The sequence below is a fragment of the Opisthorchis viverrini genome (assembly GCF_000715545.1).
Source record: "Opisthorchis viverrini unplaced genomic scaffold opera_v5_193, whole genome shotgun sequence".
Classification (NCBI taxonomy): Eukaryota; Metazoa; Platyhelminthes; class Trematoda; order Opisthorchiida; family Opisthorchiidae; genus Opisthorchis; species Opisthorchis viverrini.
Genome location: NW_008751853.1, coordinates 664,622 through 678,688, shown reverse-complemented (window position 1 = coordinate 678,688; position 14,067 = coordinate 664,622). Strand labels below are relative to the sequence as shown.

The following is a 14,067-nucleotide window of genomic DNA, read 5'->3' as shown; positions in this document are numbered from 1 at the left end:
CCTTCAAGTGGAGTCGATCAATACAGAAGCGTCGGTAGACACTGCAGTTTTCACCACTCACGGAACCGATCAGTACATGCCGACTTGATTTAAACTTATTGTCTGAGGGGTGAGCTGAACTACATCCTGTTTATTAATCACACTGCTAACAACCGTCCTTGGTCGAACGGTTTAGCGTCCAGACCACTAGACGGGAGTTTGCGGGTTCGGTATTCCTCATAGTTTTGTACGATCTGCACTGCTGGTTCCCAATAAGAATTAGACTGCTGTACAGTGCTTCCGATCTATTAGGCAAAGATTGCCTTAAAGAACCAAAGCACAGGTGAGTTAAGGTCAGAGTTGAATAACCAATAAAATTGAAGATATAGTTGGTTCCTTTAAATCCGTACCTACCGTATGGAGTCTTCAGTAAAAAAAATCGCTCAGCTGTAGCACCCTTTCGGTGCCCAGCTGCCGTTCAACCCGAAGGTTGCACAAGGGCTGAGATACTACCAGGTCGTTCAAGCCTAGACAGGGAGAGTCATGAGGCAGAGGTCGGGTTCGAACCACGGACCTTGCGGTCAGTAAATTCGCACTCTAGCCACTTGGGCCATCTCGCCCAGTCTTCAGTAAGTGGTTGGAGAAAATTGAGCTTCTGTACGGAAAACTGGCTGCCACTGGAAGGTATCACAATTTGCATAAACTACAGCTAAATTTGACGTTTCGGTTGTGATTAGTGCAGGGTGACAATTAGGAAAGTCCATATATTTTCCGAACGTGATTTTAAGAGCACGTCCATGCTGCTTTAAAACGAGGTCAGTTTATATCTGGGAAGCAAGTTTGTACGAAGTTATCTTTAGCCAGTTACTTCATCACACGTCCTCTCCTTGAAGAACAACGCTAATTCCACTTTGGCGCACGCGCCATCACAACTACTGAATCCATGAGCCACACTTATCTGCACACCAATTCGGTTCTAACGGGAGGCGATTAGATCTTAGCTGAATCTCCCGTTTTTGTGATGTACCCCTTCAAACGAACGTGCTCCACCAGAGCCTCATCATGTTTCATTGCTACAAAATCTGGACTATCACAGTGTATTTTCTTAAAGAAAGCTACTTACAAGTTTGCTGAAAACTCTTCGACAGCTTACGACCGGTTTCGTCCTTCTTTAAGTTCATCAGGTAGGCGCATTCACCGAGTTTCCGTCAACCTTAGGCTCTACTTCAACCCAAACTACCAGCAATCCGCGAAATGCACTCATTTGCACATTCGTTTGAGTCTCCAGCGAACTTACCAGTGAAAGGAAGAAGGCTGCGGAGTTATCAGAAAATGCCAACTGACTAGTTACAGACTATTGGACAGGAAAGCAAAACTCTCATATGCATCTTGTTTACAAAAACTGAACATCCATCTTCTCCGAACGCGTCATCCTGGATATTCATTGACTGCTGCTCAAATCTAAGCAAATGCTACAAAACAACTCCACAAATTCCGCAATAGATCTCTCTTCTCAAGAGACGCACAGCGAATTTACAAGAAAAAAATATACTACCCCCATGCCTCCCTCGTCAGTAGTATCACCGTTACGCCAGTAGTTTTTCTCCATATACTTCTGATTACCAAAAGGCGATGACTTTCTCCGTTCCTGGTTGCTTCACTGTGCAGACATCTGCTGCAACACCATGTAGTGCCATAGTGTAACCAGACTTGTTTGACATCATTGCGAGGCTGTTCAAAAAAACTATGCTCAGATGTAATCAGATGTCTTAGCGGAATATGCGGAAAGTGCTGGACTAATCGAACAAGACCGTTTCACTGGACACCCGGATTTCAAAAATCATGCCCTGATGCCTTTTAGTAGATGTTCACGTTAGGATACCTTCAGAAGGAATCTAAGAAAAATTCAGGTGTCAGAGCGGAGCATCATTAATGAGTCTGAGAGGATTATTTGAGAAACTCCATTGAGCACGGCGGTTAGAGTCTGTTGATGGACGTTTTTATGAAGATAAGATGCGATGTCGTTAAAAAAATACCAAATTAGAATAACGAAATTAGCGGAAAAGCTTGTTTTCTGTCATTGCTCATCCTGGTTAATACATCACTTGATTACATCAACTTAATAAAACATTAACCAGCGATTCCTAGGGAATGAATCGAACCGGGTAAATTTCGGGAACACAACTGAAACTTGAAGCTATTTAGAGTACGTTTGACCGTTTGATTGATCACATGGATTTATTCTATTAAGCTGAAATAACCAGTTTTTCTACAATAAAAGCCACTCGATCCACCTGACCTGTGGATGCGCCATCTCGTCAATGCCCCTCATAACCTCACGCTCATGCTCAATTTCCCACTCCATAGAGATGACCGAATTGTCGTCAGAGCACCATTAAAGGAGCGATGCAATCAAATCAGTCGGATTTCTTCTCTCCGGTTATTGCGGGTATGCGACAGGTCAAATTCGACACAATAAACTGCAGCTGGCGATATAGGCATAAGGACATTCTTCATGAACTCCTATGATTTGGGGATATTAGTGTCCTGGGAGTCTTAGGTAGACAGATATAATGGTGATGGCAAAGCCCAGTAAAGAAACTGGATTAGTTTTAGGGGATTGAAACTACCGGATAAGTAAAAATTCCGCCGTCCGGCTTGTGAGTTTAATCCAGTCGGAAGGAACGCCGGAACGATCCTACTTTTAGCACCGAACGGCGTAGAACCAAAAAAAATCGGGATACTTTCCGATAACCTGGAACCTCACTCACACCATCTAACAACGATACGTAACTGGAAATATAATCCCGCTATTTTCTTTCACAGTGACTTCCAGGAATTTTAAAAACTGTACTGAAAATATCCGAAGTACAACGTCCATGTTAATTGTGTGTCTGAATATTCGTAGCCCGGATGCTTTCACTATGAGTTGATCAGATGGCTGTTGATTCGTTCACCACGCTCACACTTAGCTTGTTACTGATTTGTTATTTTCGAATCTGCTGAAGTGCTTAGAGAGAATGACACAGGCGACATGCACTACTTCGCAACCTCGCCCCTTTAAACTGTAAAACCTATGTGCAAGTAGACCGATCAAAATACCATCACACATGGTATTACTGCGGCAAACATCTGGTGTTCAGTTTCAGTGTACAAGAACTATTTATCGATAAGTGGACGGAGTCGCAATGGTCTCCCCACTTGGTATCCTTCGAACTAACATTCACATGGAAACGTGATACTGGTAGGGATTTAGCAATCACGAGGGAGACACTCCTCTGCCAACAATGGTTGAATTATGTCACTACGATTGCTACAGATGAGAAGTGGTACACAATTCGCTCCATACACGTCACAGGTTAGGGTGAATCACAGTCCGCAGCATCTTCTGAATTTTACGTTCAACCGATGAATGTAGTCAGTTCATCGTCTAAAAATCTATTCGGACGAGTCATTATGCAGCTCTCAATATCTTCGTTCCGCTGAGGGCGAAGCGCATTTTTGTCCATTTACTAACTGAGCGTACATGGGAAATCTTCTGTGAAAGTGCTCTGGAGTCACTCCAATATCTCCTTAGCGAGTACCACGTTAACAAATCCGGAAATCCCTTGTATGTCATCTACCTCAATCTACCTCTTGAGAGAGATTTACCTACAGGCCAGCTAAACTGGCATTTACACCAGATCTACAGCTGTCGTACCAGACCAGTACAGTACATAAAGGACAACTGGCCAGTTCACATCCAATAAAAATGCGGACTTTCCCTGTCTTACGTTTTCCTCACTAAGTTTGGTTATATATTCTTCAATTTCTCCCTTAAGGTAGATAGATAATGAGTTCTCCAAACAAAAACTGTCCAGTGGTGAGGTACGGATACTTCGTTCTGTATACACAACGAATTTCAGTTATCGTAATCCGTTCTGATAATATCTGCTTCATCCACATGCCCAGTTCTGTCTGCGTTCAAATTCAAAAACAGTAAGTGTCGTTTGCCCAGACCTGCATTATCAGGGCGACCAGATCATATTGCTTCCTGTGCCAAATATGCAACAGCCGTAACTTCCCAAGATATAGTTCGGCTCAGCAAGAATGCTCTTGATGGCTGATGGAGAGATATAAAAATTTATGCATGGTAGAGGAATTAAGGGAGAAAACTGCTTACTGTTGGTTTAAAAATTAGCTGGGCAATGGTGAAATCGGGTGGAGATGGGCTTTGAAGGTGCATTTTCTTAATCAAGAACAGGGATGTCTTATCTTCTCGTGAAGTGGTCGATCCTCCACTTTACTTTTTGTCAGTAATACGGTCTCGCGTGCCCATGCGGTGTGCGGTGTTACTGTCTATTTACACTTGGTCTCAACAGGGTGTGCGCAGTAACTAAAGGTTTGAGAGTCCAAAGTTGAGAGTTGGTGGATACAGACCATTTGCGTGCCATAGATCCAAAATGATATCGAAAACCAGACTCCTTCATAGTTAACTGGCTTCACGAGTTCTGCACAAGAACGCAACTCCTATAAGCCAACCGTAGGCTTCCAAGGTCAACCGGGCAATGAATTGGGCTACTCGTGAGTAATATAAAATATATCCAGAATTTTACCTTCGGTTTGATGAAAGTGTCAATGAATGACAATGCCAGAGGATAAACACCATAACGTTTTGTTAAAATATAGCCACCAAAGACATGAAATTTCTGTCGCATGAGTAAATATGTACACAAAACAGCTCAAGTTCAAGCTTTTGGGGTGAGAGAGGTGATTATGTCTTGAAGGGGGCGGTGGTAGACGTCACTTGTAACGGAGTGAAAAAGCGCTGTTGTTCACACACGACATGTATCCACAGCGGTTTTTTCTCGTGTTACAAGCCGGTCAGTCGCTTTACAAAACCGTAATTCTCCGTGAATAAAGAGAATCTAAAAAATTACCAACTCTGTAACCTTGAGGAAGAATTAATCACAAAGAGTGAACATCCTTGCTGAGGAATGGTTTCCAGTTTAATTTCAGGACACACAAACAGCATTTCCCTTCATTCCTCACCTCAACAGTTAGAATGTGGGATGGAATTTCTAGAAGCGCAGTGCTGTTTAAAGGATTTGATCTAGAGGAGGACCACCAACGCCATGGTAACACGGAGTCACACCCGGCTATCAGATTAAGGGACCAAGAGATAAGACTCACTATGGCAGCGAACGAACAAAGTTCACCGAGGGGACCGGACAAGTCGATTCCTAAGTCCATCCTGACACCCTCAAATTTGGAGAGAGGTCGAAAAAAATCCGGTAGGAATACTCACCCAAAAGCCCAATCATCAGTGAAGGTCGGTTGGGGTAAGTACACTTTATATCAACAGCCACACACAGCCACAGCGTCGCCCAAAGGATTGGCTCAGGAAAAGGGATCATTTGAAGTAGCCCTTAGTGTCGAAGAAGAGATAAAATTGCTACAGGACGCTGTGAAAGCTGAGCGTTCGGCATCGGATCACTGGTTATTCAGGCGTTCGGCTGCCGGTATAGGTCATTTAACTGGGTTAAATTATATTCGATGAAGCCCGAAAACACTCTTAAAGCGACGCCACTTGAAAGGAAAATCGGTAGTCTTGTATAGCGCACTGCGTTCAACAGGACATTTCAATTCACGTTTACATGGTGGAGCTACAAGCGTGTGCAAAGGTGCAATGATGGCTTGATCTGGAGATAAATAAATATTTGTTGTTTTTAGACCAGCTGCAGGCATTTAAATCCGGATGGTGAAAGCGTTTATTAGTTTCTGAAACAGTGACTGATACAGATGATTGTACTAAGAGTTCAAATAGATTTTGTATCAATAACGCCTAAGTTGGCCGAGGCGGCTTTTGTGAATACAACGAATAACATTTTGGTCAGCTGCGTTAACACTGTCGCCAAAAGCCAAAAGTGATCCCCGAAAACTCACATGAATCCGACCCTGTTGCCCAATTAGAACAATTATTTCGCAGTAGGAACGCTGCAAGAAAGAACCATTTGACACAGGTATTTCAGTAAACCAACAGTAGCTAGTTAAGAGACAATAGATTTAAAAAACTTCTGCAAAAACTGGAAGCAACTCTCATGTTTTCACTACCAGATTTGATCAGAAAGGACCGTGGGTGTTTTCAGGGTCGCAGCGAAGAAGTACAAATGGTTTTGCGAACGTTTAATCCAGAAAAGTACATGGGTCAGGTGACTTTGAAGATGACCATCAAAATGAATGAGTTCGCGTTTGTGAACAAGACATCAACGCGTTATTAAAAAATCCTGAGGTAAAACAAAAGGTGGAACGCGAGGTTAATATTGTGGCTGGTCGAACTTTCAAACGAGTCTGGGAACGGTCTCATAACAAGCGACTGAAACAACCGATTTTTTCAGGGTTGGTAGACCAGGAAATGTGAGATTTTTTTTAGTACGAAGTAAAAAGTTCGTTTATATCATTTCATGAAATTTATGCCTACAGGTTTCATCGTATTTCATGATCGAAGACTGCAATGATTTACTTTGCCATTGGGTCTGTAGTAGACTAACAAGCGAGGATACAAAAACCCATGTCAACTGTGGGTCAATCAGAGGGGTTTGTCCATTTTCTAGGTTATTGGTTTCGTCTGAGTACCTCCTGCCAGTTGTCGTTAAGCTTGGGACTGTGCTCGCCCATCTGCAAGTTGCATTGCCACGTTGCAGCACTACCAGAAGCCATTTTCACTTTGATGGCCTCGAAATGGATGCATCTTGTTGCGTTGGAGCTGATTCAAGTTGTACCCACATGATTATGTAACTGCGCGTAAATCGATTTATTTTTGGCACCCGAGATTCTGCATTCCACATTTCACATTTTTCTTCTGAGCACACCAATCGGATATCGGAGAATATCTAAACCCCAGCCATAAACAACTATTTCCTAAGATGGGAAACAGTCATGGTATTGTCATTAGGAAACTTCACCAATAGACAAATAGACAAGTTAGTGGAACTTGTGAGCTGTTCGAAATACGACAAATGTTTGTGCAGTATGGGACAGTGTGAGCCAAGTGACTTAGCAGTGCATGGAAAAATGAAATCATGCACTTTCAGAGAAATGGGAAATTGTAGGTCACGAAACGGTTGCATTACAAGAGTGCAGATAAGTTGAATGAGTGCAATCGTTGCCCAGGTGACGACACAGATACCTGAGAAATCTAACTTCAGGACACCTCCAACCAGACATTTTCATCACTTATGTGCACTTATGTGCCAGGACGAAATCAGGAGCCAAGGCATCCCCTGAAAATGCAGAACTTCTAGCCATTTATTCGACAACATTTATAGAGCATCCATGCCGTTCTATGAGGACAGGTTGTTGAAGCTCTACTTATTCTGCTGTAGGCACTTCACTTTCCAGAGAGAAACAAGCTTTCCTTTAACACAACCGATTAGTTCTGTCTGAAAAAATGAAAAAAACTCCTTTCCTTTGTCTGAACACATACCTCTGTATTCTCTGACTGTTGTTCGAATGGAAACGTTTGCGTCACTGTTGCGCCTCAAAGTGTGCAGATGTGCATTTGGTGACGTTTCGGTAATCAGCAGACAGTTAGTACTACCTCGAGTGTTCCGGTCTCTCTGGTTCAATCAAGTCCAAACCGGTAGCCAAAATCTAAGCGATTGGCTTCGGTCTGAATGCTATGGTCATATAGCGCAGAGTTACAATTCACTCAAGAGAAACGCTGTACACACCAGACAGAATCACGTTATCCGTTCATATATTCGGGTTGTGATGCAAGCCGAGCTTAAAACGGCACACTAGGTCATAACTATAAATGTCTGAATGCAAAAATCTTGGAGATGAATAAATCTGCCTGATTTAATCAATAGTCAAGTACTTCTATTGCGCATACACAGGACTCACCAATTGGTGAGATGGGAATGTACGAAGTCATCTATCCACCATCGAATATACTAGAAACTCAACAAGTGATAGATTGAGGGGAACCACGAGCAGACAGATTAGCGACTTAACGGGAAATCAAATCTTCGGAGACTGTCAAAGCAAAAGCCTCTACCTGTCTTTTGCTTCTGTTTTCAGTTACTTGGTTCAAAGTGTAAAGGATTAAATGTAACTATTTGCAATACCCAGGCTGTTCTCTTAGAGTTCATCCCTGAACATCATTCCGAGAAAGCAGCATGACGCCCAGGTTCCGTTGCCTTCTTCCATCACAGATCCGCATCCCAAAGGACGTAGACAGCACAAGGATCACTTATTCTGTTGGTCCGGTTAACTTTTTTGAGAAAAAGAATCACATATAATAAACCCACCAGCTTCATAGCGGCTTTCTGCTAGTGAATGAATGGCAAGGAGTAACCAAACATTGCCAACCGCTTATTCGAGTGTAAGCGAGGTCCGTACTGTGGTTGAATTGAGTTCGCAGAAAACGTGGTGACACAAGAGTTCAAATCTAATCCCGACGTGTTCCGAAAGTTATAATTGCGGAATACATTTGGAAAGCTTCAAGTACTTCACTGCTGCTAGTACTCCCAATATTTCCCATGGGAATTGGAACTGCTGGGCTTCGGGGGTGCTGGTATATGTGTCAGTATGCATGCGAAATCATGCTCCATGATTGCTATTTGAAATACTCAAAAGTATTGTAGAGTTTCCCAGAGCTTTTCATCACGTTCTCGGTTCGTCAACTAGTTACTTTCCGTAAGTTACACTTTAAAGGGAAAATGGAGCGAAGTTGGCTTGATGTGGGATTGTTTTTTGTGGCTAAACAGACTGATTTGCACATCTATCCTTGTGTTGACGAATTTCTTTTTTTAGCATTCACTTCTAATCCAAACCTTAAAACTTAGTATTTGGTGTCACCAAGGACAAGCTTCGGTTCTGCTCATTAATTGCTCTAATGACTGGACTATCCGACCCAGTCAAGGCGTTGTACCCCAAAATTCTGCTGTGAATGATTGTTTAGCCAGCAGCAACAGAAGACTATGTAAATTACACGGCCAAATTCTACTTTACGGAAAACGGCAAGAGTAATCACTGTGGAATGATGGGTCTATTTGCTATTGAATAAGACATTGTTAACTCAGATAGAACATTGGCCATTATTTCTTCCTACGATCGGGACAGTTAGGGTACAAAGTTTCTATCGTAAATCGAGATGACCGTCCATCTCAGTGAGAAGACCAAAAGGGCCACGAACCAGAATTGAAAACATGAAATTCCTGGGAAGCATGGTTAAGTGACAGTCAAAAGGGTTCCGGGAAATACACCACTCTATGGTTGATTTAATCAGTCAACCGGCTTACTTGAGTGCAATCTAAAATGCCTGGCAGCTTAGTCAAAGTAGTCAATTGGGACTGCAAACAAAAAAACAGGAAATCGGGATATCTGTCAATTCACATCTATGAATGTCACAGCTCGAAGCATGGAGAGGTTGAGTTCAAAGTTCAGCGGAGTATCAGAAGTCAAATTTAAAAATTTTGGACATCAAACAGTGAGAACACGATCTAACGAACAATCCACTCAGCGCACACTCAAACAACAGCCAAACAACAACGGTTAGAAGAGGTGAGAAGTACATGCATGAAATTGGCTACCCAGTGCACCTTCGCTGACGCACCGTAGAGGTTTATTGCGCACTGATGAGTAGGCCTTCACTGGTGGTGAAAAATTTGATATATCTGTTACCAAATGTGTTTCTGACGGAGAAAAATAACTTTATAAGGTCTGCCAGGACGAAGAAATATTTCTCTAAAGTCTATTTCTGAACCCAAGTGCCTATCTTACAAAACTACCTCTAATGAGAAACTTTCATGGAACACACGTCGTTGATGCATTTGACCGACAGTCACTTGTGGAACGCAGCAGTCGTGCAAACCAACTTTAACTCTTCAACAACATATTACTGAATCTCCCTGCAAATCTTGCTGCATGCTTGGACAAGCTCTATTCGGCTACTCAGGTACTGTCTCTTCTAAACTCTTTGTTACACCGTATTGCTGCACATGTATTGAATCTTCTGTAGCTAGTTGTGTCCCGGTTTATTGAGGTGAACAAAAGAAAACAGCCTGGGCTAACCATAGTCGGTTTTCCACAGTCGAAGTTGATCCATAGGCTGATCATTATTGTTCAAAAAGATACCATTCTGTAAAAACCATCAGCATAAAGTTTTAACATTTAGTGAACCAGCTCATCGATCAGCGGATGATCTTATTTCGCAATGTGAATTCGCGTTCCGGTGTACTGTAAGATGGACCACAGCCTCATACTTAAACAATTTTTGGAATTTCTTCCCCCGCACACAAGCCAGCTAGCCTAAATTCTGATATGGAATTTCAAGTAACGTTATCCTTTGTGTAGTTTGTGTAGCTTGACAAGAACACAAGTGAGGATGGTTGTACAGTGTTGTTGCAACACATGACTGCGCAAATCCACCAGTTTAAATTGCAGTTGAAGATAATGGGGACAAGATAATCCACGGTAAATATGTAGGGAGCTGACCTTGAAAGCATAGTACAAGTACAGTAGCACTCAGTGTCACTAAAGCGTGCGAAGTGTTCAGACCCATCTGCTTTGGCGGACTGCCTAAACAAATTATAACAGAATACATACATACAGAACATCCCGGATAACATACTCGGGAAATCAGCCAAAGCCCATTTCTTTTTTGAGCGTCTCGCCTCATAAGAAGCTAGTAAACATCTTGAGGAGCAATAGACGAGTAAGGGTAAACGAGGCTGGCTTAACTACCATGGGACCAGCGATGAACATCCTAGTAAAAACTACCCATACTTAGGTGCTTAAACTTTCCAAAACTATCAAGATCAACAAAGGCTTGGAGTGGAGAACAGTGGAGACAGCGATTCATGCCCCAACCAACCTAACTTGACAGGCCTTATCTCTTGTTTAGACGAATCAGTTATCTAGCGGTTGTTTAAAGACTGTTCCACTGTACGCAGTTCTCAGCCAGTTAATGCATCAAGTATCAAACACCTGGAGACTTTCGTAGTTTTCATAAAGGAAAGGTCAAGGACTAGGACAGTTGTTGTGGCCGTTCTGTAAGCACCGTTTTTTAACCTCGGCTATGTTTGTTTCTAATGCCATAGGTGGCGCAAGTTGGTAAACAATACTCGCACCTTGTACCAATTTCGTGTTACGGTGGGTCGTGGCTCGTGCAACCATCAAGTTAAACAAACCTATCAACAACTGCTATTCCCTTATTCTGAAGTTTTACAAAGGTATAGGGAAGTGGGAAGTCCTGAAATATCGCTTTGCACTTTGAAGGTATAAACTGCATTTGAAAACAAAGCGCCGATTCCGATATCATGCTTAGGTTCAAATCCGGTGATATCATCCACATATTTTTAGTCTAGGAGTCATTCTCCAGTGTAACTTCCGCACTTGTATTCATAGTCTTTTGGAGAGTAGACTCCATGAGTTTGTCATCAGCGAAATGGAACAATGGAGAGATGGAGCATCCCTACGGACCCGCACTGGTTTTAGAGAATTTTTTCGATGGTTCATACTAAAAGTCTAGGCCACTATAGCCTAATGCGATAGGAAGCACGGCAAGAGATAGTACAACGAGTGTTCACAATTGCAACCAAATAGTCCAGCTCAGCGAACAAACCAACGACCAAACAGGTAGCTCTCGACTTCCTTCCCCTTCTTGCTACTAGTCTGAGTTTCTATTTTATTCCATTTTTCATGATTACATCAAACATTCCATGTTCAAACTATCTGTGCACATTCCGCGCGTATTTTGTACTGATCATATTCCTTATCCTATCCGGTTAGTGATACTTCTTATATTTTTCAAAGCTCCTGAACATCTTCCCCAGTTGCGATGTAATACTGAAAACTCCCCGTAATGGTACTGAAAGCCATATAACATCCCATAACCATTTCCCCCTTTTTAGGGTTCACGATGTAGGTGCACTTTCTTCAAACTTCTTTTCTAACTGAACGCAACTCGTGAAATACACTCACTTGTAAAATAAGTTGGTGTTGATCGGAGACACAAGCGAATTGAAGCTGACAGCTCAGCGACAAACCAACGACCAAACAGGTAGCTCTCGACTTCCTTCCCCTTCTTGCTACTAGTCTGAGTTTCTATTTTATTCCATTTTTCATGATTACATCAAACATTCCATGTTCAAACTATCTGTGCACATTCCGCGCGTATTTTGTACTGATCATATTCCTTATCCTATCCGGTTAGTGATACTTCTTATATTTTTCAAAGCTCCTGAACATCTTCCCCAGTTGCGATGTAATACTGAAAACTCCCCGTAATGGTACTGAAAGCCATATAACATCCCATAACCATTTCCCCCTTTTTAGGGTTCACGATGTAGGTGCACTTTCTTCAAACTTCTTTTCTAACTGAACGCAACTCGTGAAATACACTCACTTGTAAAATAAGTTGGTGTTGATCGGAGACACAAGCGAATTGAAGCTGATTCTCTCATTCATGCAGTTCCCCAACTATATATGTTGCAAAAGACCACCTCCTGTTCCAGTTGGTACAATATGTGAGAGGTCGCAGTACAGTTTTTTGGAGGAGCACCAATCATAAGGTTGCTGACAACTCATAAACTGCCCACAGCCTGCTTTTCCCTTCTTGAGGCTTATCACGTAACGCACTCCCTGGGATTATGCCAACCTCATGTTATATTTAAACATCTCTTTCAGGTCCCCATCCTCTCCGAAAAGGGGATGGCCTTCAACAGATGGTATAAGTTGGCGCATGCCATGTAACATTTCTGCGCAGTATTTTGGGAACATAACATTTTGGGAGATTTCCACCCCAAATTACTTTCATTTCCGTCCTGCAAGGATCAACGTAACATGGAGTTTCAGCGAATACCTCATCCACACCACAAATATAGGCAACTTTGATTCACTTACCACATTCACGCTGTCAATACTGACAGTGTTCAAATGACTTCTTATATCTTAGGAAGAAAAAAAGCATGCAGCAGTAGTTCCTTCTCACTGCATTGAGGATCTAGAAAATTACCCCAGTAAGCAATCTGTTCACCTCGGATATACACTTGTTCATGGTTAGCTAAAACATAACGTCACCACAAGCCAAGAAACACTATTCGTTCGTGAGTGCTAAGGGTTAGACAATTGCCCGTGAGGCTAAAATTATGAATACAACCTCAGGTTTGCCCATCAAAACCTGTTCATCCTGTGCCCTTCCGAAATATGTCAAGAGATGGTCGGGTTTCAACTGCTCTAGGGAGTGAATAATACGTCATTCTCACTAATCCGTCGTTGTGTTTTTATGTATATGTGGACAAACGAGATGCGCTGTCATTCCAGCTGCCTTTTTTCTTGTCCAAACACTGAGGGGCTACTCCTAACTCTCGAACGTACATGTTCTATTTCACAGGTCCCGTCATTTCGGTTTGTTTGTGTGTCTGTGCGGAAGTTAGTGAGCGGTGCTTCTGTGGAATTCGATATGGGTGAGCCAAAACAGCTGTCAAACGATGATGTTACCGGTTGGCAGAAGAATTGCACGTGCTTTTGTTATCCATTTCAGTGTGTTCTTCCCGTGATGTTGTGCTCTAAACCGGAGAGGAATGTGGAGCCGCCCAGTTTACCTGCGGAACACAATGGAATCATGGATTTGTTTTGCTAAGCTCTCGAGTGCATTAGACAAAACAGTGAGCAACAAAAACGCCTCTTTGCTTCGAAGGCGAATCACTAGACACTCGCAAATAGATGACATGTTTCGGGGTTTGCAAATGCTGCGATAGCGCACAGAGAGCTTGGTGACTGATCCACACCTGTAATCATTGTGACATGAGACACGCGGATGCTCTAGGCCATTGCGGAGTTCTGTCTTCAGGTGGATTTGATTCACCGCAGGGAGTGTTCACTAATACCTTACACAACTCGTTGCTGCGCACCTGTGGCCGAATCAGGAGAACTAAACTGAATAATGGCTGACATGCAGTCTCCGGGATCGGTGATTCGCGTAACTTGAAACCACGTTCACTGACTTGAGACAATACCCCTACTGGGGATTTCTGAACTGATGTTCAAATTACGTCCTTGGTTTTGGCACATCCGTTAATTTAACCCCGTGTCCTGCACAAT

General features: G+C 42.6%; 1 protein-coding gene across 1 annotated transcript in view; it reads left to right on the top strand.

Annotated features, from left to right (window-relative positions):
• T265_14454 (hypothetical protein) overlaps positions 1 to 663 on the top strand; it is a gene marked incomplete at both ends in the record, with an annotated part of 57,152 nt that extends 56,489 nt beyond the window's left edge. Inside the window, one exon of the mRNA XM_009173693.1 lies at positions 369 to 663. Coding sequence (XP_009171957.1) covers positions 369 to 662 — 294 coding nt within the window. The remainder of the gene's footprint in view (positions 1 to 368) is intronic.
• Positions 664 to 14,067: the final 13,404 nt, after the last annotated feature.